At 38.8% G+C, this 27,970-nt stretch overlaps 1 protein-coding gene and 1 pseudogene across 3 annotated transcripts in view; both read right to left on the bottom strand.

The window, feature by feature from the left end:
• Positions 1-59: 59 nt before the first annotated feature.
• On the bottom strand, positions 60-21,172 carry LOC146470930 (RUN and FYVE domain-containing protein 2-like). 2 transcript variants are annotated; one of them, XM_085121435.1, is made up of 20 exons: positions 20,799-21,172; positions 19,631-19,748; positions 18,384-18,485; positions 17,592-17,715; positions 16,925-16,995; positions 15,509-15,592; positions 15,007-15,076; positions 14,292-14,393; positions 13,230-13,279; positions 11,527-11,593; positions 9,709-9,759; positions 9,366-9,482; positions 7,756-7,853; positions 6,264-6,350; positions 5,268-5,397; positions 4,645-4,707; positions 3,639-3,670; positions 2,536-2,584; positions 2,246-2,323; positions 60-1,443 (listed from the first exon to the last, which is right to left on the bottom strand). In XM_085121435.1, exons 1-20 carry the CDS (start codon positions 21,118-21,120, stop codon positions 1,309-1,311), a joined length of 1,950 nt encoding a protein of 649 aa, XP_084977561.1. In that variant the 5' UTR covers positions 21,121-21,172; the 3' UTR covers positions 60-1,308. The 2 variants fall into 2 exon arrangements, with proteins under 2 accessions (XP_084977561.1, XP_084977562.1); XM_085121436.1 differs by having other exon boundaries at positions 15,509-15,604; positions 20,799-21,171.
• A 4,056-nt stretch (positions 21,173-25,228) lies between these two features.
• LOC146470929 (uncharacterized) overlaps positions 25,229-27,970 on the bottom strand; it is a 9,420-nt pseudogene continuing 6,678 nt past the window's right edge. The window contains exons 5-6 of the transcript XR_014866922.1: positions 27,155-27,626; positions 25,229-25,790 (exon numbers count right to left, since the gene is read on the bottom strand). The product of XR_014866922.1 is annotated as an uncharacterized LOC146470929 (transcript). The remainder of the gene's footprint in view (positions 25,791-27,154; positions 27,627-27,970) is intronic.

The raw sequence follows: 27,970 nt of genomic DNA, 5'->3' as shown, positions 1-27,970 counted from the left end.
ATGGTTATCAAATAACCACATTTAAAAATCAAGCGGTAGAACATACAATAGAGTGAATCTGTAATTCATCCAAACTTTATTAGTTTTTTTTGTTTCACATTTCTCTCTCAGGTATCTAGATTCAGTCTAAAGCTGTAAGAAACGTTTGCCTCTCTACCCGCCAAGTCATCAATATTCTTTAAAACTTTGTTACCATGGATACCATCGCGTGCGTTTGCTTGTAACGGTAGGATAAGCATACAATTACAAAACGTCTACTCCTAACTTTAGTATTAAGCTGCTCTGTCGAGCTCAAAACTTTTATAAAACTACTCTTGGAGTAAACTACGTACGATAATTAAATATGAAAGTTAGGATTGGGTTTTGTCCTTTAAAAGTAAAGATTTCTAGCTCCTGTTTTAAAAGAAAGGAGCACATATGATCACATTAAAATTGCAAAAAAAAATTTCAAAGAAGCGCTGATAGATTTGCACATATGAAAAGTTTAAAAGGCAAGTTTAGCTGTTTTTTTTTTTTTTTTTAAGGATTTCGTTTAGATAGAGAAGACAAATCTACACTCAATAGTGTCCAGTTACGTAAAATGCAAAAGGAATAGCAGAAATTCTGGCTCTCTCCTGATGTACTGCTTTAAGGAGAACTAAAATCATTCTTTATTTGTTTAGAGATGTTTCCACAAAGCCTATTTTCAGTCTTCTGGGCCCAGTTGTTCAAAGCCCAGTAAAGCTAATCATGGGTTAACATAAACTTTGATTCAAGTTTAATGACTAATTAATAAAGATTCTTCCAAAAATTTGTTATCCTTTAGTTTTCACTTAGACTTTTCTTCTCTTCTCTTTTTCTGCTCTTGAAAACATTTGAAATAAGCGAGATGAAAACCTCGGCTAAGTTTTAATCGGGGTTAGCGTTAATCGGCTTTCTAACAACCGGGCCCTGCTGTAGCTCACCGGTGCAATTAGAATTGTGATCTAGGAAAAAAAATTCAAAAATTGTGCACAAGCGACTGTTTTGGTCCACGTTTTCGCTGTTTGGCCTTTTATAATATTAATAATTTACTACTTACACGTAAGATTCATATTTTAATTTATCACCGGGATAATTGTTGAAGTGACAGGCACGAAAATTCACGATCTGCTATGAATGACTGGAATAAAAACACGCTAGGAAAATGGTTAGATTCCATGGATCAGAAAGGAAAACATTTGCAATCTGTCCTCAAGATTCTTTTCCAACTCATGCGATGGTCACACGGTTTGTTGAATTTGATGCATGCTTCCCAACACATCAGCTGACCATCTGTATTGCAGGCTGTCACCTCTGGTATCTCTGTAGTAGAGTAGTGTAACACGCATCACACACGCGGACAGGTTTGGCCGAGGAGGGCAGGGGCATAGTGTAATCCGAACAGGAGTTGCAAAAAATCCCTCCGCAGTTGCGGCAGTGGTGCTGTAAGAAGACAACAAGAATGTTAGAAAAGCTACCAGTGAAAAGTATAAACAACGGCAAAGAGGACAACAACAGTGATCATAACAACAAATGGCAATAAAACAACAACAACAATAACACTAAATCAACAGCAAGAAACAGAAGGGAAAACAAGTGACATCAACAACAACAATAACAAGCAACAGTTATAACAACAATAAATGGCAATAACAACAACAACAGTAAATCAACAGCAAGAAACAGAAGCAACACAAGCGGCATCAACAACAACAACGATAGGAACAACAACAACAAAGGTAATAACAATGACGATAAGAACAAGAACAACAATGGTAACAACAACGACGATGAGAAGAACAAACTACACCAGTTATGCAACAACAACAGTACTAAACACAACAGTACTAAACAAAAACCACAACAGTTATAACAGTAAATTAACAGCAAGCAACAGAAGCAAAACAAGCGGCATCAACAACAACAACAACAACAAACAACAGTTATAACAACAACAACAACAGTAAATCAACACAAGCGGCATCAACAACAACAACGGTTATAACAGCGACGATAAGAAGAACAACAGTACTAAATAAAAACAACAACAGCAATAACACTAAATCAACAGCAAGCAACAGAAAAAAAAAAAAGCGGCATCAACAATAACAACAACAACGGTAATAACAACAGCGAGACCAGAAGAAACATCAACCACAACAGCACCTAACGAGACCAACAACAACAGTTAACCAACAACAACAACAACAAATAAAAATAGACGAAAACTAAACTTTACGTGTACCTTCCTTCTAGCCAAAGAAAACGGCTGATTACACTGCTGGCACTGAGGGGCATCTTTGTCTTCAGCCCACTTCATTTCCTAAGAAAAGATCCAAGAATTGACAGGTTACACAACAATTTAATCATTAATTGATAAAATTATTAAATGGTTTCTCAAGAAAATCAGTTCTTTCCGTCCCTTCTCACCTCGATTCATGTGATTCGGAGTGGACAGCGGCGAGTAAGGGCGGGGGTTGGGGAACCAGGGGGAGGGGAAGGGGGAGGCAGTTGACATTTTTTTTACCATATTACCTTCATTGATTGCGTGACTTCCTTCATTTCTTCAACCTTCTGCTGGGAACTGGAAAACGAACATGAAATCGGTAAGAATACAACAGGGATACAGAAAGAGTTTCGCACTTCCCTTCCTGAAGGGAACCCATGTCTCATGTAAAATGGACGCAACGTAGATGGAAAGCTTACTGTGACCATTCAAATGAGCCCTATGGTGTATCAGTTTCCTGTGGTGCAGTTTGTTGCGTCGAACAAGCTGTCTCTAACTGTGAAGTCGGTCGATGAAATCCTAAGGTATGATTATTCAGATGAAAGCTACTGAGTAATTATTTCCCGCGGTACTTTCATCTCGCATTCTGAGTCTGCGTATGAAAACCTCATCAGAGTGACACAGTAGCAAAGTGAGTGCGCATGCTTGGCTTTTTTTGGTTTTGGGGTTTTGGATAGTGGGCACGACGAAGCTTACACGTTCAACCTCCACTTTCTCTGGCCATTTCTGCGTTAAGGGCAATCATCCTTACCTTGTAGACGAACTTTTCCCGAATCTTGCCCATCAGACAACAGAGTTTTTCAACACGTAATTTTCGCTCACAGAACTCGACAACGAAAATTGCTAAGATGAAAATAAACCCTCATGTTTATACGACGAAGTTCATGTTTGCTCGACTTTACGCAGAAAATTTAGTGTTGTTGCAAAGTTAGTTTTGTTAACATATATGCGGTTGATGAGTCCCTCTGGGTTTCTTGAAATTAACAACCTTAACTGTTTTGTTTGAGCCTTATTCCCCGCGAATTGAAACAAATTCCTGACAATTTAAAAGTGCCCCCATTTTGACTCCTGCTTGTTTCTATGGAAACACTGAGGTAGCTGCTCCCTCGCGCGCGGCTTAAGCATGCGCACTTATTATGCCGGTGTGTCTATCAAAGTGTGACCATTCAAATAAAGGCCATTTAGAAGTACTTTCCTGTGGTACTGTTTATTAAGTTGAGAAAGATAGTTTGAGTCGGTGGATAAAGTCCATAAAATAATACTGTAGTTATTCAAATCAATGCTGTACACAGTACTTTCCTATGGCTGTCATATTTTTTAAATTCCCAATAGCGAATGACTGTTAACTTACTTGGATAAATGACAACCCATTTCTACAAGAGCCTGGAAAGAAAAACAGATGAAACGATCATTGCACGGATAAAAGACTTCATATGAAAGCTCGTTATCAATAGCCCATTTTCGCCAAAAAGGATTCCCTTCCCTGCCTGGCTTCATCAATTGATGGTTTGCATGTCACGTCATGGGGTCCATGTTGGTGGTATGGAACAATAAGATTTTTCTCCTGAAGGAGTTAACTATGTGAACAAATTTTCTTTTGTTTTGTCCACCAACATGGCGGCAATGCAAACCACCTATAGAGAGATTCAGAGTTACCTTCACGGCAAACGGCGAACGGCAGAAATGACCACGTGATTATGTTTATCCTACATTAATCGCTTGCTGTATTCAGTTTCTTAGTAAACTTAAGTAGTTTTGCGTCAGCGTGAAAGGCAAGAATTGTCTTGCACTATTCTCATCTATGTACTCGTTTTTTCAAGGAAACATCTCATGTTTGCCGTTGCCGTAAACGCGATTCTAAATCCCTCTAAAGTCTAATACTGTAGTGTTTTATACAGAGACGTTACAATATGCTGCCCGGCCTGATTACAGATGAATTGAAAGTACAAGGAATAAGGTGATACTGTGTATTGTGAAGTGACGTAGTAAGGTGTGCACGAGTATTATCGGACACAATGTGGAACAGTGACCTACATGAAATAAACTAGCAGCAGCTCTGACGACCCCAGGTGGGACAATACGATTGGTTTCCATTAAAGAGGCCTTTAAATAAGAAAATACCCAGATCAAAATTTGTTTGGCATGAAATGTTACAAATTTTCAAGCTTAAGTTGTTTTCTTTGCTGAATAGCTCAGCAGTTATTACTTAAATTCAAGCCTCCTCCCTCCCAACCACCATCCCCCTGCTACAATTTCATTTAACGTATACCAAACAAAAGCTATGAGAGGCGATGTATTCGCAGGCTAAGCAAATAACAACCCCTGAAAAGGAGCAACATTAGCTCTCGAGTACCCACCATCTCCTGCTCCGAGTAAGATTTTTTTAACGCCATGTATTTCTCGTGTAACACTTGGTATTCCTGGCAAAAAAAAAAAAGAAAATGAAACTGCATGTATTTAACGAGCATTTCTTAGTATCCTCAAGTCTTCTGGACTCTAAAACAAAGACATCGCTCCATTTGCACCGATCAGATCAAAGGTGTCGCTTTTTCCCTTCGATGCCTACTTTTCCCGCGCTTTCCACCGCTGGCCCCGAGTTCTGATTGGTTCACTGTATTGCTGGCGTTGTTGTGATTGGTCAGCTGAAGTGACTTTCAGCGGTCATGCTTTCAACGTTAGCCATTACAAAATTGTCAGGAAACTTATCCGATTTTTATCCGAGTTTGAGAATAGGTTTTCAGTTTGAATATTACATGTAGAGCCGTAGTTATCCCGTTACAGCAAATGTTTGCTTGCTCGCGATTTTTTAACCACTACTATTAAAGTTGCGAGTAACGAATTCTCTAACAAGTTTAGTTTTGCAAAGATTAAGTAAATCTTCACCAATACTGCGAAAATTAAATTGTAGTGGAAATTTTGTTGTTAAAAGCCAAATTTCTTAGCATGCACAAACTTGTATCAGTGAAAGCAAACAATGTACCTTTTTAAGTTTTTCCAGTTGTTTTAATTCCATCTGCATGGCTCCTATTCTTTCCTTGTCTTTCACGGAATCTTCCTGTAAACTGGTGCGCCACTCTCGTTCTATTTTGAGGTTAGTGTCCAGTGCAGTTCTGTTGAGAAACAACGCAAAGTTTCAAGCCTAAAAAATTAGTATTCAAAGGACTTTTTCTCAATTACAGCGTAGTACCTCAATTCGTCCTCTTGACTATCTAAACTCCATAGTTATTATACTAGACATGACTAGAATTCCTGTAGAACAAACATAAAACAGTTTACAATTCTCCACCAGGGCCCCAAAACCTGGAATTCCCTACCTTATAACCTTATCGGCTAATATTGCCACTTTCAAGCAATCTCTCAAACAATGCCTCATCGTTCAACGAGCTGAATATTAAACTCGCCCACTAAATCATGTAATGAATTATGACGAGGCCTAAATTCATAATCTTCTATATGCACTTTTTTCTCTATTACTCTTTGCTTTAACTTGTCCTTGGCAATCGAATGAATGAATGAATGAATGAATGAATGAATGAATGAATGAATGAATGAATGAATGAATGAATGAATGAATGAATGAATGAATGAATGAATCAATGAATCAATGAATCAATGAATCAATGAATCAATGAATCAATGAATGAATGAATGAATGAATGAATGAATGAATGAATGAATGAATGAATGAGTGAATGAATGAAATGAATGAATGAATGAATGAGTGAATGAAAGGGAACTAAGCCCACATTTCAACGCGTCTGTGAATGTGAACTAGTAAGCATAAGAGCAACATGATTTACCTACAAAAAAAGCAGTGAGGACTGTATCAAAACAAGCTCAACTCCAGCCTCGCTTCTACTCAAAGGCCAGGTCACTAAGCACACAACTGCAAAATGGGCGATTCCTCTAAACCGTCCTCTTTTCGTACGTTATATTTAATTTCATGCTCTACACAAAACATTCAGTTACGTTTTACCTTTCACTTTCACTGTCCACCACTTTATTGTTTAATTGATCCACCATGTTTTCTGCCACGGTCTTCTTTGACAGCGCTTCGCTCAGACTGGAAGAAGAATTCCAACCATTGTTATGTACGTAATCCTGGATTAAATGTCTCTTTACCTTCGGACATTATGACATGTTTTTGTTTAGCCTAAAAATGAAAGAGACAATTGTCTCTCCTGACTTCACTTTCATTTGCAGTCACAGTTAGTGATCAGCGTCAAATTTCTCCTGGTAATATCAATGCTTATTCAAACCTTGAGGTCCTGAGAATTAAGGATCTAATCACCCAAGGTGAATTTTCTTGATATTTCAATACCTTCTCCAAAGCACAATTATAAGAATAGTATGGGAACAAGATAGGAGAATTTGTTCTTTGATATTAGGGGTTAAAGGGTTAACTAAGAAATGGTCGGACTTACATGTACATGTATATTCTTCGAACGATAAACTTTGGACAAAAAACTTCCGACGATTTCTTGGCACGTTTCGCATGACTAAAAGGTGTAATTAATGCCAATTCGATGTACATATTTCCGTTTAAATACTTCAATTCGAACACAGCAAACTACATCCATAGCAACAACAGCACAAACTAACTCCTACGCCATTGTCCGTTTTATCTTCGATGCTGCTCTAGCAAATTTTAAAACTTGCAGTTTGTTATCCTGGCCAATGCAGTATCTCTGTTGAGCAATATTTTTCGCAAGCCTTTCCTCTTGTAAAATTTTTAATTTAAAGTATGGTAAAGTTCCAATGGATCGCTATATTTCATACGGTACTCGATCTATGGTCCATTTCCTTGGCTGCAAAGTTGTCATTGATCCGCTATTTGTGTGCCTGAACCTGTCAATTTCTAACTGCCTGTCATTGCTGATGCATGCTAGATGTATTTTTGTTATTGTCAATATCTACTAAAATGCACCTTTCAAAAATATTGCGACAGGATAAGGGGGCAGACAGGATAGGTAAACAACAACAACAACAACAACAAAAACAAACAAACAAACAAACTAACAAACAAAAAAACAACAACAACAATGGGCACAATGTGCTCCGGTTATAATCCCAGACTCGACATAGAGGTTGCGTTCAATCCTGCTTCTCGTCCTTATTCCGAGGGTATACAGTATTTCTGAGTCCTCTGATTCCCCTTCCACATGTCAACGAATCTTTCTACAGTCACTCAAATTCAACTGGCGATCCCGAAGGCACCGGTTAAAAACTTTTGATCGTAAGTCTGTCAAGTGAATCCCTCGTTGAAGAAAAAAAATCAACGTCGTAACGCGGTCTGAAGAGAACTGCAGTACTATTTACTTTTATCCGCATATTTTTACTGTAGGTAGTTTGCAACCAGTCCCTAGAGATCCAAAAGACAATGGTGTGGCAGCCATGTTGGATGACAGAACTGCCATACCGTTGTCTTTTTGGATCTCCAGGGATGGTTGCAAACCACCTATACTAACCTTTTCTCTAGTTCCTTGGTATGTGCAATCATCTTGGCACATTGCTCCTCCAGTTCGGTCCATTTGTTCATGTGGTCCTTAGTTGAGGACTCGCTAACCTACAGTAATGACCAAAGAGGAGTGATTGATACTTGAGCAGCATTTTAGAATTCCCTCTCAAGTACTGCAAGTGACTACATTAGGGTTTATTGGACAAATTGGCCAATGACGGCCCTGTGGGCCCCCTTCTATAATTTTAGGGGCCCTTTTTCAGTCAAGAAACTGGGCCCCAAAAAGATACTTGAACTTCCTTGCACAGTTTATTCAGTGAGAAATCAATGTCTTATAGTTTAAAGTTTAAAGTAAAGTAAACTTTTTTAGCCAGGGTGGCCCATTCAGCTACATGCAGAGGGGCCCTGGTAATAAAATGTGACAATAAAATAATTATCAAATGGTAGTGCCTCTTGTCGCTTGCAAACGCTGAGTTTCCCTTTTTTATTTTTTATTGTTATTATTATCGTCATATGGAAGCAAAAGGAATAACTCAGAAGCAACCCAAGACGAACACAGAAACAAACGAAGAAGAGAAAGGCAATTGAGAATGTAAGAGGCTATAAATCTCGAATTATACAGCGGCGGTCATATCAATCTTATCGTTAGTGATGTTTTCGAATGCTTTATTTCAGAAAATAAGTACTTATCCTTGGGCACAATTTTGTGCGCCCCATTTGACGCGCCAACGTAAATTTTATGCGGCATTTTTTTTTCGAATTGCTGAAATCGCGCTCTAGAATTAACATTGCTATATGGACTTCAATACGTACTCTGCTTTCTTCTCAGAAGTAAGAGCGGGTTAGAAACTAGGGCAAATGTGGACTATTCGGCCCAAAGATGATTAACACTAGGGGAGATGAAAACGTTTTATAACGCAAAGGTGCTAAAACGATTTTCCCAATACAATAATTGTCCAAATTCCCGCGCGCTGATTGGCTCATCATGAGCTACTGTCTATAAGAATACAGACAATAAAAATGACGTCAGATGAAACGCGCGCGCTTTATCAACGGAAAATAAAGCCAATTCCGCTCGTACATTTTCCATGTTATTGTAAAAGACAAATCGACGGCACTTTTCTTTGGTCTATACTCTTAAAATGTCCAAAACTTGGCAGTGAAACCACTCGCCTGCGGCTCGTGGTTCCACTTGAGTTTTGAACATTTTTTGACGTCATTTTATGGTCTATTTTATTCCACGAGAGCGCGTTGGATATGAGATGATAGATAGCCAACGAGGCGTGTAGCGCCGAGTTGGCTATCTATCATCTCATATCCAACAAGCGCAAGTGGAATAATTGTTTTATTAAAAACAATCAAGAAATATTGCTAGATCTTACTGATTTCGCTGTGAGAGAAGAACCAGCAGACAATTTAATGGCCGCCATTTCTTGGCCATGGTATAATGGCTCATATACCATGGCCGCTCAGCCAATCAAATTCCTCGAATTGCATTATACAATGATCCAGTTTTTAATAAAAGAGTATACACCATAGAAAAGTGCCGTCGATTTGTTAAATTTATAGACACAGAAGTTTCCTGACTGTGTGTAACTCGTTTGCGTAACAAAACGTAACCTGCAGCTTGTTGTGAAGTTCAAGGTTGAGTTTCTTAACATCTTCCAGTTGTCTTCGAAGAGAGATCAGCGTATCTTGCTTGTCGTGAATGTCTTTCTCTAAAAGACGCATGGCAACCTGAAGAGCGGGAAATTAAGCATTCAGAGCATAGACAAAAAAACAAACAAAAAAAACGAACAAACAAACAAAAACTCGAGCGATCAGCGAACCCATGAATGTGTTGTGGTTCAAATTTTGTTTTGGTTAAAAATTGTCAAACCAGTTTGATTTTTACTTCCCTTTGTCTCTGAATAAACCTGAGCGCTCGCTTGTTCATATCCAGTGGTACATTGTCAACACTTGCCTCACTTTCTTCTTTCATGCTCCTCGCCAGCTCCAGCTCTTTCTCTGTTTCCTAAGAATCAACACACCCAGCAGGCACGGATAAGTAACTGGTCTCACTGCATTATTAATAGCTTATTGTCCATTCTAATAGCGCTTTGCGTCCCTCAACTATTCATTTGATCGCCCCAACTAAAACGTGATCGCGTGGGACGTCAGTCAACTTTCCCCTGGTGGCGGTTGACGAGCTCATCGAAGTTCGTCGTTGTACGCCTACTGTCTCAACAGTCACAGACTGTTCCAATAACTTTCAACATTTCAGTTTTTGGCTCTTTGGTTACATACAGTATTAATGTTGAAAAATCTAAAGGCCTCGCATACTTCATAGCTTATTATCTCGTGATTGCTATAATGCAGTTGGTTTGGATATCTGGAATAACACAAGGACTCGTAATCACTTTGGAAAACACTGTTAGTTTTTCGCTTGGAGGCTTGAGCGCTTCTACCAAAATTAAAATGGTTTCAAAAGAGTTATATTTCAGATTCTTCACTTTAAAAGCCTTACGTTGATATATACAGTCGAGCCTCCCATAAACGGACACCTTTGGGGCCAGAGAAAGTGTTCGCTTAAGAGAGGTGTCCGCTTAGAGGAGGTTAAAAATGTAGTGTTTGTATGTAGCTGAGAACATGACCAAGTGTCCGCCTACTAGAGGTGTCCGTTAGCGGAGGTTCGACTGTAGTTTTCTACGATTTTTCAAAACAGCGCGGGTAGTAAAGATTTCCCATAGGACACCTACGAATGTATACAGTAACCTTAACCTTAATATTATGAGTACGCAGTGAGGCTACGTTACAATTGATGAGCTGGGGCATAAAGAACCAAAAAGTAGAATTCTAGGTTGAAGTTTAGTTCAATAACATCGAGAATATAGCTTCCCACGCAGTCGTTTTTAGGGGACTCGTATTAGGAGGAAATGCGATTCCCCTAAAAACGACTGCGTGGGAGGCTATCGAGAATAGGACCAAATTCCAGGACCAGAATGAACGTAAGTTTCCTGAATGAACTAATAAAATTTTCAAGGCAAAAAACGGAAAAAATATCTAAAATTTAGGTCGCGTTCGATTGACGGTATTCCGGAATAAGAGTAAGTGAAATAGATTTCTCTTTCACGTAAATTTGGGAAGACATGACCACAAATGTTCGATGATACGCGATAATTTAAGAGCTACTTTGTATTCCAGTAACTCCAAAAACCTCTTATGAGGGATTTCTTTTAATCATCGTATGTATTCCTATTCCGGAATAGGGTCAATCGAACGTAGCTTTAGTTCAGTTTTCAGTTTCTTTGGTCTACACTCATTACTGACATAATTTTATGGTCTACAACAGTCAGTTCGAGAAACTTCAGACCATCATTTCTCTGGAATTTTGTCGTATTAACATATGTGTCAACCTAAAATCCGACTAAAGGCCTTTACGCCGGCGGCCCTTTAACAAAAAATCTCAGGGTAGTAAATCTACGACCTACGCGAGTTGCCACTATCTGTTTAATAACTGCGCTTTTCAATATCATACGGACTCTGAAGTTCAAAATTCAATCAACCGTTACGCTTTTCACTATCGTCAATTATTTACTGCAGCTGACCTCTTAGAAAACAAAAACGTTTGATTCAACGGCGTCAAAAGCGCACGTTCATGCGCTGTGATTGGCTGTGGTCAGTCGGTTGTCGCCATAATTATGATTGACGGCAGTAAAACACGCAAATCGTTAGCTGGGGTTGAAGTTCAGAGTCCTAATGTTATTCAAACGCACATGCAGTTATTACCTAGGCACTGTACCTTCCGTTGTTGAATTTCTGCATCCAGCTGCTTTCTAATCACATTATACATGTCATTCAAACCTTCCCTGTGAAAAAAGATTTGATTCATTACGGTAAATTCTAGCGCTGTCAAATTGTTTGCCCTTTTTCTAACGTTTTGGGAAAATTAATCCTAAAATTTGGTTTAGCGGAAAGAGCAAGTTGCTTATTCGCTGGTCATCATTATATGAAAGTTTCGTTTTTAAAATTTCTCCCAATCCGTCAGATTAAGTTGTTGACAAAATTTCCTGTAAATTAAACATTCTTTATTTTAAAAACATGACAGACCATCGCTATTATCGATGCAAGCTGAGCAAGAAGAGAGAAAAAAGGGTCGATATAGTCCGTAGCCAATCAGAGAAGCGTATATGGGTCACGTGACCAAAATGGAGCAACCAGGACATCGGATTTTCACATTCCGCCAAGGAGTCGGGCCGAGTTTGTGGATAATGTATGCGTGAAAAAAAACAAAAAACAAACAAACAAGCAAAAGCCTGAAACAAACAAACAAACAAACATTTAAGCAAAATCCCGTTCAGGCTTTCTTTTTGCAACTGCTCAAGGTGTGCACACCGCACATAACTGCGACGGTCTTCCATAAATTTAATTTTTCATCCACAGAACATATCGCATTTCATATATTCACTCGCATAGTAAGTTGTTTATCGTTAAAAAAGTGAATCAATAACAATAAGGCCCGGTCTACGCTAACCCGGACAAATTTGTAAACGCATGTTTCTTCCTCCGGTTTGGCCTTCAGTCAACACTACATACGCGGGTTGTTTTGAGACGCTCTCCAGATTGCAAGCGCCGGTTAGGTGTTTTATTGTGGGCGAAGGAAATGTTAACATGTGTACGCTCCGTCATGTATTTAGCGCTTCAGGGGCCCGTTTCTTGAAAGTCTCGGTAACTTATCCGGCCCGATAAGTATACTTTTAAATGTTTTTTTCGCCGATTACACAGTGATTACAGACATGGTACTTGGCCAGTGTTTTCATAGAATTCTAAGACTTTAAAATTCAGTATTCAAAGCTAACAAGAATTGACTTCTGTTAGGAGACATTTATCACCAAAATCACTTATCGGGCCTGATAAGTTACCGGGACTTTCGAGAAACGGGCCCCGCTCGGAGCGTTTTAGTGTGAACAGAAAAGACTATATGAAAACGAAAGTATGGACCGAAAACATGTGACACATTTTCGGGACGAAAAGGCCTTTTTCAAATTTACCAACATGACTGTGGACGGTGCGTAGGTCCAACATGTACGTTGAACATGTGTACATGTAAACGACATCTAATGATGTGTGTTCTGGTCTCCAAATCTCCTGATCGCGAGACGGCCACCCGAAGTCATCTCAAACGGGGACAGTTAAATCTGAACAAAATCTCCTTGATATCGAATTAACGATTTGAAGCCTGGTCATAATTTATGGATGCCAGGTACACTGTATCAACTCTCTCACCAGTGCTTAAATCCTGCTCCTTGAAGTTATTCAGTAAACTCACATAACTTTTGTTGTCTTTCGAAAGTTGCTTTGCGTTGCCTTGTGGCTTAAAACCTGGTCAAAACCTTGAAGAACGCTGCTGCATTATACATTGTAAATTATAGCAATGAGTTAATTAACCTTACTCAGTGGAAAGGTACAATTGGGCAACTTGAACCACACAACATTGCTCCTTACCTCGACTTCTGATAAGTTTCCCTCTCCACATCAATGTCTGCTTGAGCAAGCTGAAAATGAAAATGTAACTTTTGAAAGTGGTTCCAAGCCAGTTACAATAGAAATTCAATCAAATTTCTGTAACATTTAAGAAAAAAAAACGAAAACCTGAATTACTCAGGCACTGAGGTAGCCAACAAGAGTACATGTAAGTGCTTTTCTTTCTTCCTTCTCTCCCCCTCCCTCTCCACCCTGCAAATAAAAAACTTAGCCTTTCTGAAGTCTCTTTGCCGCGCAGTGGTTGCCAAGTAACTGACCAGTGTGTGAAAGTTAAAGGTTTTCATTTCCATTACTTAAGTTTATACTTACTGTGAGGTTGCCAAAATCGTCTTTTCCCGCATAGTCATAAACTGCGGGTAAACTGCACACAATTTTTTCTGTATGAGGCTGTATGAGGAGGCGCCTTCTAGGGAGGTTTAGCAACGCGACGGCGACGGAAACGAGAACGTCCAAAAAAGCAATAGGTTTTGTAACCAAAACAACAACTCTGCACGTGCATTACCCTTTTTGTTATATTTCTTTGCCGTCACTGCACGACTAGGACGTGAGATTTCCTGATGGCACGTTTTATGGAGGACGTAAACACATGACGAAGAATCTTTGTTTCTCTTTCTAAACTTAGCTGCGGTCTCCAAGAATTCATCTCCAGAAAATTTCACCTTCATTTGACATTTGAAGAAAGTTGGAATAATTGCAACGACGTTTGAAGAAACGCGAATTCATTGTAATGATGACGTTCTCGCTGCCGTCACCGTCGTCGTTGCTCAATTTCTCTATTGGTCACTATTAGGACTTGAAGGATGAAAGGAACGTAATGTACAGAAGTTATACAGTGGAACCCCGCCTGATTACCACTTCGTTTACGATCATTTTTTTGTGCCCCAAACGAATTGAAAGTCAGTTATTTTCTTAGTTTTACAACCTCGTTCGTCCGACCATCCCGTTACTACGACCACATTTTCACGGCCCGAAGGTGGTCATATTCAGGGTTCTGCTGTATAGTTACATTGTACTGTAACTCACTTGAAGTTTTCTAGCGCTGACTTCATTCATCTGATTGTTTGCATCCTGCAGCATATCCCTTTCCTGCATCAGCTCTACAATCTGCTCTGTGCAGGAGGTCAGCTGTACAGATAAAGGAAAAACAAAAAAATAAAACACACACAATGATTCAATAAAAATAAGAAAAATAAGTAGGCCATTTCCAAGTTGCTTAGAACCTCATTATGAATTCAAACTGAACCTTTGTGCAAAGCTTTTCATATGAAAATTAGTTTCATTTGCATACGAATGTAAACTAGTTTTAATAACAAAACCAGTATGGAAGAAGTCTCATTTTTATAATGAGGTTCAAAGCAACTCGGAAATAGCCAATTACCAATTGAAGGTTATCCATTACAAACATTAATGACCTAATACCTTACAAAAAGGGAAACCAAAAATATCTCCAAGCTTCTTAATAATAATAATAATAAAATAATAATAATAATAATAATAATAATAATAATAATAGTAATAATAATAGTAATAATAATAATAATAATAACAATAAAAACGTTAATTAAAAATTATACGTGTAATATAGTAAGTAAGTCCAGGTGTTTATTATACAGCGTAAGACTCATAACATTTTCACCTTTTGGAAAGATTAATTTTACTATATCTACATATGCAGAATGATTTCTATTCCTTTAATTTATGTTAAAAATTATATGTACATAACAGTGCAGATACTAACCTGAGTTGAAAGATCGTCATTTGTCATTTTCATATTTTTTAACTTCATCTGCAAAGTATTAACTGTGAAGCTGAATAAAAGAAGAATACATTAGTCATATAATACTCATTTGCTTGTTTGCCACACTGAAATATAAATTAAGGCGATGGATTGGTGATCGGTATTAAAATTCAAAAACTTGCAACATGGCTGAAGACCTGATGCAATTTTTTACTGCCTAGAGATTGTGAGACCTGTAAAATTTAACTTAAACATTGAGACACGTAATGTTCACCACTCCTGACTGTCCTGAAGTCACTCATAAAAAAGATATAATGATCTCTGTTGTCCTCAAGTCCAGACTCTCTACTGTCAATTGAAGTCCTGTACCAAATTAATATTTTGTAAATCTAAATCATTCAGGTTACCATCTCTGTTGTCCTCCAATCTAACCTCTCCACTCTTAGCTAAAGTGCTGTTCCATGAAGATCATTATTATCCACAAACTACATGAAGGACTTACCTCAAGGTTCTATTTACTTCCTCTAAGTATGTTTTCTGATCTATAAGAACACTTAAGTCACTGCCATCACTTTGTTCATCACTCCTGCAAGGCAAACTGAATTTGACCAATTTTGTCTACAACAAGAGATCAGGCCCCAGTTGTTCAAAGGGTGGATAATTTTATCCATTGGATAGTTCGCTATCCAGCAGATAAAATGTGTGCAAGATTTTCCCGATAGTCCTATAATTTGTGAATAGAGTAGAAGCATATGTCAAATTCAACAATGGCATTGTGTGGAAAACTTGCCAAAAGCATTGGTTGGAGTACATTTGCTCCGCTGGATAGCGACTTATCCAGTGGATAAAGTTATCCGCTCCTTGAACAACTGGGGCCAGGTAATTTATTTTATACAATACTCAAGGCTGCTGCCCTAACAGTAACCCAGTAGCCTGGGGCCCCAGGGGGGGGGGGGGGGGCACTTGACCCATGTTTGGGTATAGGGGTGCCGCTGGGGGTTTGAAACCCTGACCCTGTTTAGGACGAAAATAACCTTAAATACCTACCCTGTGTAGGACAATGTCCTCTATTTTAAGACCCTATTTAGGACAAAGGACAACATCTAGCTCTTATGTTACACAAGTGTTTATTGGCATTAGTAATAACATTTAAAGGCCCACTGTCGCTTACCGGACGTGATGTTCCACGCATTGAAACGCGAATACCAATTACAACAGATAAAATAATACACTACCTAGACGTGATGGCAAAAAATCCCAAAATTTCGCATTAACAGCGGTGAAACTTAAGTGAAAACTCAATCAACGTGAAGCATTGTTCACTAAAATAAATACAGACTAACGTCTCTGATTTCGGATTGCCAAATACTCGACGACGGTCTTGCAACCATACCCTGTCTAGGACGGGTCCAGGGCAGACTCATTTGAAATTACATACCCTGTTCAGGACAGAGAGGCCAAAAACCATACCCTATCCAGCGGCACATCCCAGTATAGCCCATATAGGGCAGTACCCCCCCCCCCCCCCCCGGGGCCTGGGGCCCCCAAGAAAATGCTCTAGGTGCCTAAAATGTTTGCAGCAGCACCTAACACTTCACATGTAACTATACATGCTCCTACATGTAACTATTCAGCTTTTGGCCTTGTCGGCTCCTTGAAATTTTCCTTAAGCAACAGCCTTGATACTTATTACACTTTTGCACTAATATTAATAACACAAAGACAATATAATGCTATTATTATTACAATGTTACAGTATTACAATACAGTGCTATGGTAAAATAAAGTTATCAGTCTTCACTTGGTGCAAATGGCATTATACATCACCATTTATTTTATACACTGTATTACTGTACATACTGAACAACCTTAATTTTTTTATCGAAAAAAAAAAAATGCTACATAAATGTTCACTTACTTCTTATTCTCTGGTGGTTTTTCCAAATAATTTCCATCCTTAAGGTACAAACTAAGATCCAGGACTGATGACTTGAATAAAGAAAGAAATATCAAAGTTATCTAATATTAATTTATCATACAAAAAATTTATTACATACAGCTCTAACAAACAACTTGTAAACATTTAACGACACAAGTTTCACAAATTATCCTAGATTACATTATTTTATAGCCTGTAACTAAAAAAAAGAAAAAAAATTAAAAAAATGATAATAAACCACTGACTCAGAGTAAACACAACATAGAGAGATAATAGAAAATGCAAGCAATATACAAAAGAAGATACTGACCCTTGACTGATTTATTATTTTTGTTTACAACCACCAATGCTTCACTTGACTTGGTTCAGTCGCGCATTGATATACAAAAGAAATTAGTGGAGCATTTGTATCTATTTTGTTTAGGTCACTTGCATTTTCAAGACAAGTTATAAACAAAGCGATTTCTTGTTTATTTAGTTTTTTTTAATAGCATTTTGATCAAAAATTATTAAATATTGTGCAATATTTAATTTCCAACATGATAACTGGTCTATGTGCCAAAGGAGCAATTTTGATTTTAAAGCAAAACTGAAAACCTGCAATTGAAGAACTGGGAACAGAGAGGAAATAAGTTAAAGTACTCACCCAAATGTCAAGACTGTCTCCCTTCAAATCAAAATTACAGTCTATGATGTTGAGTCCCACTAGCAACCCAGATATTACTGCACCTTCCTCTTGCATTAATACAGAGTGAGGCTCATACCATTCTCTGAAATTACCATTTTAAAGTTAAGTTACTAACCAAAACTGTTTATTACAATGACTGTTAATATCCTACAATGCTACTTACTGTACATAATTATACTAATTATTATTATTATAGCAACATTAAATTACTCTACTGTACTATACTACATGTACACTACTTCTGGATCTGCTTAACATGCAAACCATTACTTAAAGGTTGATTTATCTTTAGTAAGCAATCTGATACAATGTAATAACACCCTACAACTTCTGCTAAAATGATATTGCATTGACTAGGTGATTTTTTTTCTGACCAAAGAAATTCAGAGAAATCAGCCTGCACTAGTCTTAATTACAAAGGCCCTGTTCAGACTACATGTACAGTACGGGCAGGGGCACCTGCCAGTCTAGCCTGAACAGGTTTGCGATGGTGCCTGCATGAGCAAAACTCTGGGTACCATGCCCAGGCAAAGGCACTACCTCTAAGGGTACATGTACGTGTAGTTAACGTGAGCACTGTTTCTGGGCACAGGCTCAAGTTTGAGCAGACACTAAATTGGCCAACGAGAACACAATTTCTCCTTGAGCACCTCTGAGTCTGTACACAGGGCCCTGGAGTGGGCACCTAGTCTGAACAGGCCTACATGTATGAGTTACAATACACTTAGACTTTTTGCATATGACACTTACCGAACTAGTTCTTTACTCTCCACTAAGATCATGATGTACTCAGCAAGCTTCTTTTGCATAAGTGCTAGTCTAACCCACGCTCTTCCTTTGCCATGATTAGTCCTATTATTAAAGAAAATAAAACACTGTTGTAATCCACTGCATCTATTGGGTTGTCACCGAGTGTCATGGTGTGGCTTTAAGTCTCAGTGACCCCAAGAACACTACCGAGAGGGACCTCTGGACCTGGGAATAGTTCACCTTGCTGGATTGTTAGACAAAGAACAGCCTGTGATCCTCCAAGTCTGGGGATTGGAAGTTGAGCCAATCACCCATTTCCATAAAAAAGGCTGATTACTGAAACCACAAACAAACATACAAGGGAATTGACTACACCTTCACTTGAAGTGACTATGGCAACTCTTTCGAGTGTTAGGGAGAAACATCTTTGAAGTCTTATACACCCTGTATACCACTTTGTATAAACTACAGTCATGCAAAAATTTGAGTATTGTGTATTGTGACTCTGCATCTCACTCTGCTCATTGCAAACTTGTACTTTTTATCTCTCATAGTCTTCTTTTCCAACCAAGATGGCTGAAGGTTCTACTTGTCTTCACCCAATCAGAAAAAGAAGTGAATGGCCAAAACAACTAAGGAAATTGATAATGAATATTTTTAAGGGTACACTGTATGTTGTCAAAGTTTTTCATTTCGTCAGGATATAACAATATTAACAATATTATTATTAATATAGAGTGCTCAGCACTACATCATTTCAATGCCAATTTTTTCTCTACTTGCTATGGTGATCATAAACAGTCAAAGCTTGGAACGCTGTCATCTATAACAGGTTACTGTCTTTCTCCCTCCTTATCCTGACGAGATGCTAGTCCACAACAGGTCCCCCTCTCCTCCTCCAGCTTTCAGCCAGGGTTCCCCAACAGTTTGCTGGTCACCAATTTTATACTCCTGGTGGAGAGGCATCGCAAGGGTTACATGTAGGTATCTTACCTAACAATGCAACACAATGACCCCATCCAGTATTTAATGCGCTATTCATTAGTCACCACACCTCCTTACAGTCTGTATCTTATAGGATCTTAAATAGGATCCTAAAGAAGACAAATTTTATATTCTCTGATCCTAGATTTTGGATCCTACATGATCCTGTTAGGATCTTATAAGGATCCAGTGCAGGTTTCTCAGCATAGAAGTACAGCTGTACATTCTAAAATACTTCATAGTAGTTTAAGTCAACACTGTACTTGATATTTGGAAGATTCTGTACGCTCTTGACTATCTCTGCCGACTCAGGTGCAGCATGCTCCAGAGCTTCCAGTGGACCCCAGTAATCCTTCCGATGACCAAGAATATTGCGCTTCACTTTAAACAACACAAAAGAAAACACATTTAGTATTCAAGGGTATTTCCATGCCTGTTAGTTTGACATAATTTGAGCATCTCAGGTGTGGGTGTGCATGTGTGTGTGTGTGTAGGGGGGGGGGGGGAGGAGGGGAGAAGGGGAGGGGACGAGAGGTACTTGGATGAGCCTGTAAACTGGCACATGTTTTTCCATGTTAAATAAAGTTCATTTCAGTTTTCCTGCATAATGTACAGCTGTAACGCTTGCAAAAGTGGTCGCACAAAATGCACTGGAAATAACCAATGAACTAATACAGTCAAGTTTAATGCAGGATAATTTTTGAAATAAGTTTGTAACAAGTTTAGATTGGATCGCAGCTGATTTCTCTACAAGTTTTGAGTCACAGGATAAAGATGGATTGCTGCAAAAATTTTCTTGTAGTGGGTTGGTCATTATGACACCTTTGTGATTTCTTCTTTCGCACTTTTTTTTCCATTTTCCTGAAAAGATCTGTATTAGTTTTGGAGTTTTGTTTTCTCAAAATTTTAGATCTAGCACGCAATTTATTTTCTTTTGATGCCCCTCCAATAAAAAATTTTTGTGTCCCTGATCATAGAAATTAAGTGTCATTTGTAAGTGAGTGCACACATAAAATTTATTCAGAGACTCTCAACCTAAAAGCTTAAATTAAGTTTAGGAGTCCATGACTTTCAAGAAATTTATCACATGAAAATAATAATCATCTTCATTTATTGGTTGAAACTGAAAATGATTAATAAACTTAAATTAAAGCTCTTAATTAATTTCATTTATCTGAGGTAGGGAAAAAAATCAAGTACCAACTAGCAACGTCTGAATAAACGAAGATATAGAAAAAAAGGAAAGTAGATGGCTACGGCTTTGACAAAAACAATAGATATAAGCTGAAGCTTAATATTAATCATGTGACACGTAATAAAAAAAACGTTTCATTCTCTCCTGGAATGTACACAAATACCACAGTAAATATAAACTTATCTGAGACACAGCTTTAGAAGAATTAGCAATTAACTACTCAAATATTTACTTACTCTTCAGCCCATGTCGGAACACGCTCTCGAGCACAACAAAAAACTGTTGAAAAGGCTCAAAATACTCATCGTTTATAACTTGTCCAAGTTTTAGTGCAGAATCGATGAGATTCTTAATGCAAAGGTTTGCGATGTTTAGGAGGTTCAATCTCTCAACTTTCCACTGAGCTTCTCGTTTTGAATCTGGCGGGGCGCTTGCGCTGAAAGTTCGCACAAGAAGCTTTCCAAAGTTGAGTTCATCTTCTTCCTCCAAGCTTGCGGACGCCATTTTGTTTTCATTGAAGGAGGCCGCTGACCAGAAATAGTGTTTGTCACGTAACATTGTCACGAGGCACAAGGAGTCTTCTTCGTTCTCAGGGTCCTCTCTTCTCCCTCGAGCCTTGACAAAGACCTCAAAACATGCGAAAAGTATATCAACAACATATCTGAGTTTGCCTGTATGACTGACCGATAAAATACATCTTGCAGTTATTCGAACAATTGAATACTGAAAAGTGCAAAGTTTTCAAAAGAATTCCACTAAAAAAAAAAAAAATAAAGTTTCCGTTTTTCTCGTTTTTATAGTAGGGAGGTGTCTACTTCAATTTAGATTCCTGCGCGCGCATGCGAAAGACAGCCAGTTAGACTTTGTTGTCGTGGCGCATATTAAAACAGAGACTGAAGTAGGGCAAGGCCCCGAAATGTTCAAAATTCCTTTAAAAACTATAGCACTTTTATTCCATTCCATCAAGGGGCAATGCGTACTCCCAACGTGTTCGTTCACCCATTTCAGTGGCTAGAAGCCTACGGTATGCAGGATGTTTGTCCCATGAACCTCGTTTAGTGGCCTTAGCTCCAAAAGGAGTCTCCTGTATGTCAGTGGTAGAGCATCCGAACTAGAGGTTCGACTCCCGATGGGAAAAGTCGGGTTTCCTTTTCCCGAGTATCTGTTCTCAAGCCTACCAATGTACGCATCTGCGCCAGTATTCGCGAACTTTGTCAATTTTAGCCATATTCCTCAAGTGTTACACTTTCTCATTCACTAATTAAAATTGAATGACTGACTGACTGACTGGCTGACTGACTGTTGCTTGACCGGATGACTGACTAATTGCCTGTCTGTCTGCCTGCTTGACTGACTCACTGACTAACTGCTCGTCTGATTGAATGACGCGATCTAATCGTCCGTAGCCAGGTTCAGGCTAACAAGTGCCAACTTGTTTTTGCCTGTTTCGAATTTGAAAATTATATACCAGGAAATCCGCGTACAAGAGGTCAACAACACTTTTAAAAAAAGAATAAAAACTCTCACTACTAGATTGTCAGGCATGAATAACTTTTATTATCACTTAGCTCTATTCATTTACTTATTTCCTTTAATATTTGTTATTATTTATGTAGAGCTTTGTAACAGGTTATATAAAAAATATAACCCCTCCCTAATAACTGCACCGTAGTAGTGGTCAACTCGAAAGCTTTGCTTCTTTGGCTGCTAGGCACTTTTCAAAATTAATGTATAATTCATCATGCTAGCTCTAGTTCTATTCTATTCTTACTTACTATTATTTTTTTTTAATTTACTGAAATACGTGTGAATAAATTAACTTGAACTTGGGTACAAAACCGTATACAGTATTTTCTTGGCATACCCCAACGTGTTTCTTATCATTATATGGTTTCTATACGTCATGCCACGTCCTTATACTTTGCGCACTGACCGTGTGGGACTTAAGTAAGGCGGAAACCGAATACCAATAATTTGATGCAATGATAAGCTTTACAGCAATACCAATGAAAACCGAAATTCACAACTGAGTTGTGTCACAAAACCTTCCACTCTCCATCTTAGGCTCATTTAAATGTTATATATATTTTTACTGGCTATTTCTCGTTTAACTTTTATTTATTTATGACATAGACAAATTAATAATAATAATAATAATAATAATAATAATAATAATAATAATAATAATAATAATAATAATAAAGAAGAAGAATCCTTATTTTGATAGCATTATCAGCGCATTACAAAACTGCTTACAGTGCGACGCACCTTACCGTGGCCAACTAACAAACATTTTTTTTTACAAGTTAAGCCCGCCGCACACTAGCCGATTTTTTGTCGGCCGACGAAAAATCTTTACTTGTCGGCTAGTGTGCGGTTAATTCAGACAGGTCTGTGACAAGATCGGGGCTTGTCGGGCGTTATCTGACAGTGCTAGATCTCAAAACGTCTTGTCGGCTAGTGTGCGGTGGACAAAGACAATTTGTCGGAGCTCGCGCGCGCTCCAACCAATTAGGAAATGTCATGAGAGTCACGTGAACAAGCGTCTTTTCCAACATGGCGGACATCGAAGCTGAGATCAGCGCGGAGATAGAGCAATGGAAACCTGTAAAAGAGGACAATAACGCGAGTATTTCTTAAAAATTTTCTTCAGTTAGATAAACGGAAGTACCACCGAAACCCAGGCAGATCTTCGTTCCCAAGCTCTTCAATTAGGTTGTTATATACACCCTGTTCATTTCGTCTGGTTATCAAGTTTTTAACTCATGTTGTTCTTGTGCTGCTCTTGTGACGCCTCTTTATCCTCCGTAGAAAAGTCGAGGTAAATAAAGCAAGTTTCAATTTTCGCTGCGTCAGTGAAATAGGCACCATCTTGATTTTGGATGACTCGGCCCCAAGCCTTAACGCGGTTAGTTGCGACAAAAATCGGCTGGTGTGCGGCACGCTGAAGGCCCGACAAAATTTGACCCCGACAAAAAATCCTAAGCTCTACGATGAAAAATCGGCTAGTGTGCGGCAGCCTTTAGCCATAAAATACAATACAAAAATTCGTTGTTGCGTCACTTGCCTGTTGGACTTTACAAGGAGGAGTGACTGTTAATCAAATTCGCATATCCTGATTGGCTAACTTGTAAAAAAAAGTTTGTTGGGTGGCCACGGTAAGGCGCGTTGGACTGAAAAACACTCTAATTAAAAAAAAAAAATGCGACAATATTAGATAATTCATATAAAAACCAATCACATCAAATTGAATGTACTAGATAAGAAAATAAAGTCAAAATAAACTGACCCTGTTCCAAAATATCAGACCCGTGGCAAAACAACAACAACAACAACTTTATTTAATATTTATTTACTGTGGCACTATTTATTCAATTCCCTGCTGGGATTGTGACAAGAGTTACATTGGTGAAATGAAATGAACTCAACATAACATAACATAACATAACATAACATAACATTTTATTCAGGAGGCTACAACACAATACAAAATGTTATGTTATGTTATATTATGTTATGTTATGTTATGTTATGTTATGTTATGTTATGTTATGTTATGTTATGTTATGTTATGTTATGTTATGTTATGTTATGTTATGTTATGTTATGTTGAGTTCATTTCATTTCATTTCATTTCATTTCATTTCATTTCATTTCAGTTCATTTCATTTCAAGATTTGCATCTCAACTGAATGAACACTAGAAAGCAGTAGAACATAAACAGCTGCAGAAGTCTGCGTCAGCTGAAAAAGGTTTACGTTTTGATAATTCCATCTCCTGGAAATTATCTTCCAAGATCTTACGCACAAGTGTAAATTGGCATAAAACTAGACGCCTTTTGGAGTAGATTAATACTCACAAGAATCCGCTCAACCTCGTTCCCAGTGTCTCTCCTCTTCACGTCCCAGGTAGCGAGAGAGGGGAGACCCTGGCACGTAAAGAGGAGAGACCCGAGGTTGGGATGACTGCATTGCCAATAATAAATACTTCAATTTAGCTCTAAATGACAAGGATTTGTATTTTCTTAACTGATACATCGCGATCTTTGCAGTTACTATTATTCAAATTAAAGCATACTTCAAATTAAAGCATACTTCAATTTAGCTCTAAATGACAAAGCTTAATTAGCTCAAAAATTTGTATTTTCTTAACTGATACATCGCGATCTTTGCAGTTACTATTATTCAAATTAAAGCATACTGATTTATTTTCACTTCAGTCCCCCTAATGAAGGCTGAAGTTGAAGCCAAAACCATGGGATTTAAACCAGAGTAACGTTTCATTTGTTGTCACGACTCTTTTGCGTTAAGTCGGTTCCTGAACGGTTCTTCAAACTAGTCGTATACGTGCACCCAAAAAATCTTCTTGTTTCCCGAATACGTTTTCTGTTCAAAAAATACAAATGAAGTTTGTCGTTTAAATTTCTGTTTTCAACCTCTTATGTTTTTGTCGTTTATGTTCTCTTTTACATCAATAATACAAGAAGGAAGCAAACGACAAAGAGAAACTTCTGTCAGCAGGGTAATCAGAACTCTTCTCATGCACCGGACCCTTGGGTGGGGCCGGTAACGGCGGAGCTACACACCAAAGACCCTGTGAGTGCGAAAGATTGGTTTGCAAATGAGTTTGGCCGCCCTAGAATGTTAAAGTTAATGCTTTTTTTATGAGCCTGCCTACGCATCCTAAGTATTTAAAGCCACTTCTACAAAGAAAATAAAAACTACTGACTCCATCGGTTTTATAGAAGACGAGGGCAAGAGTCATACGAAAGTTCATAGTTCAGTCTGAAAGAGATTTGACGCGAGAGCTCACATGACTCATAATCAAGCGAAAGCAATTATTCGAACTCTGGTCGATTATTCTAGATATTCAAGCAAATTCAATTAATTTATTTTGGAGCGCACAGCAGTCGTCAAGACTGCAAAAGAATTGCTACCGTTTATCTCGCGTTTTTACACACTAGTCAGGCTTACATCGAATAAAACCGTTGCTACGTATACAGCTCTCTACCTCGGCAAACAGTGCAAGACAGTTGGAAGACTAGACGGCTTTTGAAATGTCTGGGTTGAAGCTTGACATTACGTGGTCTTCGGCAATCAGAGGGCTATCTCCCTTCGCCCAGCGAAGATAACAAACGATCGCTGCTCCTCCGAGTATCACACCAACCAAAAGCATGCCAATAGCAATCAACGCAACTTGCCACGGTTTCCAAGTCTCCATGCCCTGAGCTGTAAGGAAAGAATTAAAGGGAAAAAAGGTTGTAAGAATACTGGTCTAAGCCAAAGCGGTTTATTCTCTTAGAGATGCTAGAAGTATGTTCCTTGGCGCCCTCTGTTTAATGTTACATATTAATTCGAATACAGTCAACTCTCTCGTAAGCGACCACCCTTGGTACACGACAAAGTGGTCGCTTACGGGAGGTGGTCGCTTACGGAAAAGATCAATAAAATAAGCTTAATGCTGGACTGATAAATTTTAATTAAAATTACCTAAAAATATTACCATAGCAGCTAAAAATAGGCAAATAGAAACTAATTTATTTGATTTTTTCACATCTATTTATTCTTCTGACGAAACTTTGTGTAACATTTTGGAACAGATCACTGTAACAATTCCCATTTACCTACAGATCTAATTATAGTAATCTCTCTGTCTGTAAACTGTCAGTTGTCAGGGGTAGCGTCATTAAAAATTGAAGTTTTTGTTGCTTCTGAGTAATTATTTACTCAGATCATACGCGAATATGTTAGGTGGTCGCTTACCGGAAACAGAAAATAAAAGAATATTTCAAATTTCTGGCCTAAAAAGTGGTCGCGGTCCCTTAGAAATTTGAGTGGTGGTCGCTTACGAGAGAGCTCTTGAAACAGTTTTTAACTGAGAAACAAAACGGTTGTTTACGAAGTGGTCGCTTACGGGAGGTGGTCGCTTTGAGAGAGTTGACTGTATTCATTTCGCTTAGTGAAATCAGACTCTCGACTCCGTGATAATCGATCCCGTGATCTCAATGTCGAAATAAGTCAGTAGACGTGCTATTTCATCCGATTCTACTTAAGGTTCGCCTCCTGTGGGGTAGCGTTTATAACGTCTGTTTAGAATGCGGGAGGCCGAGGTTGGAGTCCTCGCCGCGAGTGCCGGCGGACCAAATTTTCACATAGTACGTTATATCTTGCTTTATCAGTTGTCTACTTTTACTTGTTAGAAATTTAACCCACTAGTCAGTGGAGGGCGTAGAATTGAATCGAAATACTAAAAAATCGGAATAAGCTCATTTCGTTGGCAAGCCCAGCCAAGGAAAAACATGAATCCTGCGCCCGCTTCCCACTTGTATAATCTAATTACTTTATCACAGGGCATGAGGAAAACCCTTTAATTCTTTGACCGTCACGGAGAAAGTTCATAAAATTATAAATGGCCAAACAAACAAAAAAACAAGAACAAGGTAAATAAATAAAATGCGTTCTCCTTTAAGCATGCAAAACAGAATTAGGCTCTGCTTCAGTAAAATAGGGATTTTAGGCTAGTTGCACGTCGATACTACCAAATAATCCGATCGAGGCGCCCTAGTGTGCTAAACTGGTGTTCATTCCCCCACCTGCGGTCTGAGGAAGCTGGCTCCCTTCCGGAGGGGCTAAACTGGTGCTCGTTCTCCCACTTGTGGTCTGAACAGTTGGTGTGGTCTGAGGGAGTATTGCGGTCTTCTGAGGAAGTACTGAGGTCGGAGGAGGCCCTTTGGTCGGAGGAAGCCGGCTCCTTTCTGATGGGCATGACAGCTTGGTGGCGTCATTAACCACGGCCAATATGACATCACTAGTCTTCTGTAGGAATTGGAGCACTTTTGGAGTCACCCTAGCAACGCTGTCGCAGTCTTCATGGTAACAGGAAGTCATGTAGCCTCTGTGGTCAGCGGTGTCACTGAGGAAGATTGCGCTCAAGGATGGAACGCTGTTCCAGAATGGCACGTGATCACTTCGCAAAAAGTCACCCATGAGATTGTAACTATTACGATCGAGGTTGACCGTGGAAAGGAAGGTTTACTGAATACATCGCAGTTTTGTTATTCAGCTCTACGACAAGTGATGAAATAAAAATAACACACACACAATAAGTTGACGTACAGGAAGGCCTCGATGGCGCGCATGCGTGGGATTGAGTGGGACTGAGTGGAGGCCGGGCGGGAGGCCATCCTCGTTCCCAGAGCCTACGATCTTTTGGTCAGCGGTTGGATCGTAGGCCCTGGTAACAGCCGTTACCGGATGTCGTGAATTTCACGACATCCGGTAGCGCACGCTCAGTTTGATAAATTACCATTGCGCTAGCTCAGTATTATTATTGCTCAGGAAGGAAAGACAAATGCACAGATGCGTAGCATTTTTCACCTTACAGCGCATCAGGTTTTCGACAGCCAATG

This window comes from Pavona decussata, unplaced genomic scaffold (genome assembly GCF_977016875.1).
Source record: "Pavona decussata unplaced genomic scaffold, jaPavDecu1.1 SCAFFOLD_109, whole genome shotgun sequence".
NCBI classification, from domain to species: Eukaryota; Metazoa; Cnidaria; class Anthozoa; order Scleractinia; family Agariciidae; genus Pavona; species Pavona decussata.
The sequence above is the reverse complement of the archived record's forward strand: the minus strand, read 5'-3'. Positions and strand labels throughout refer to the sequence as shown.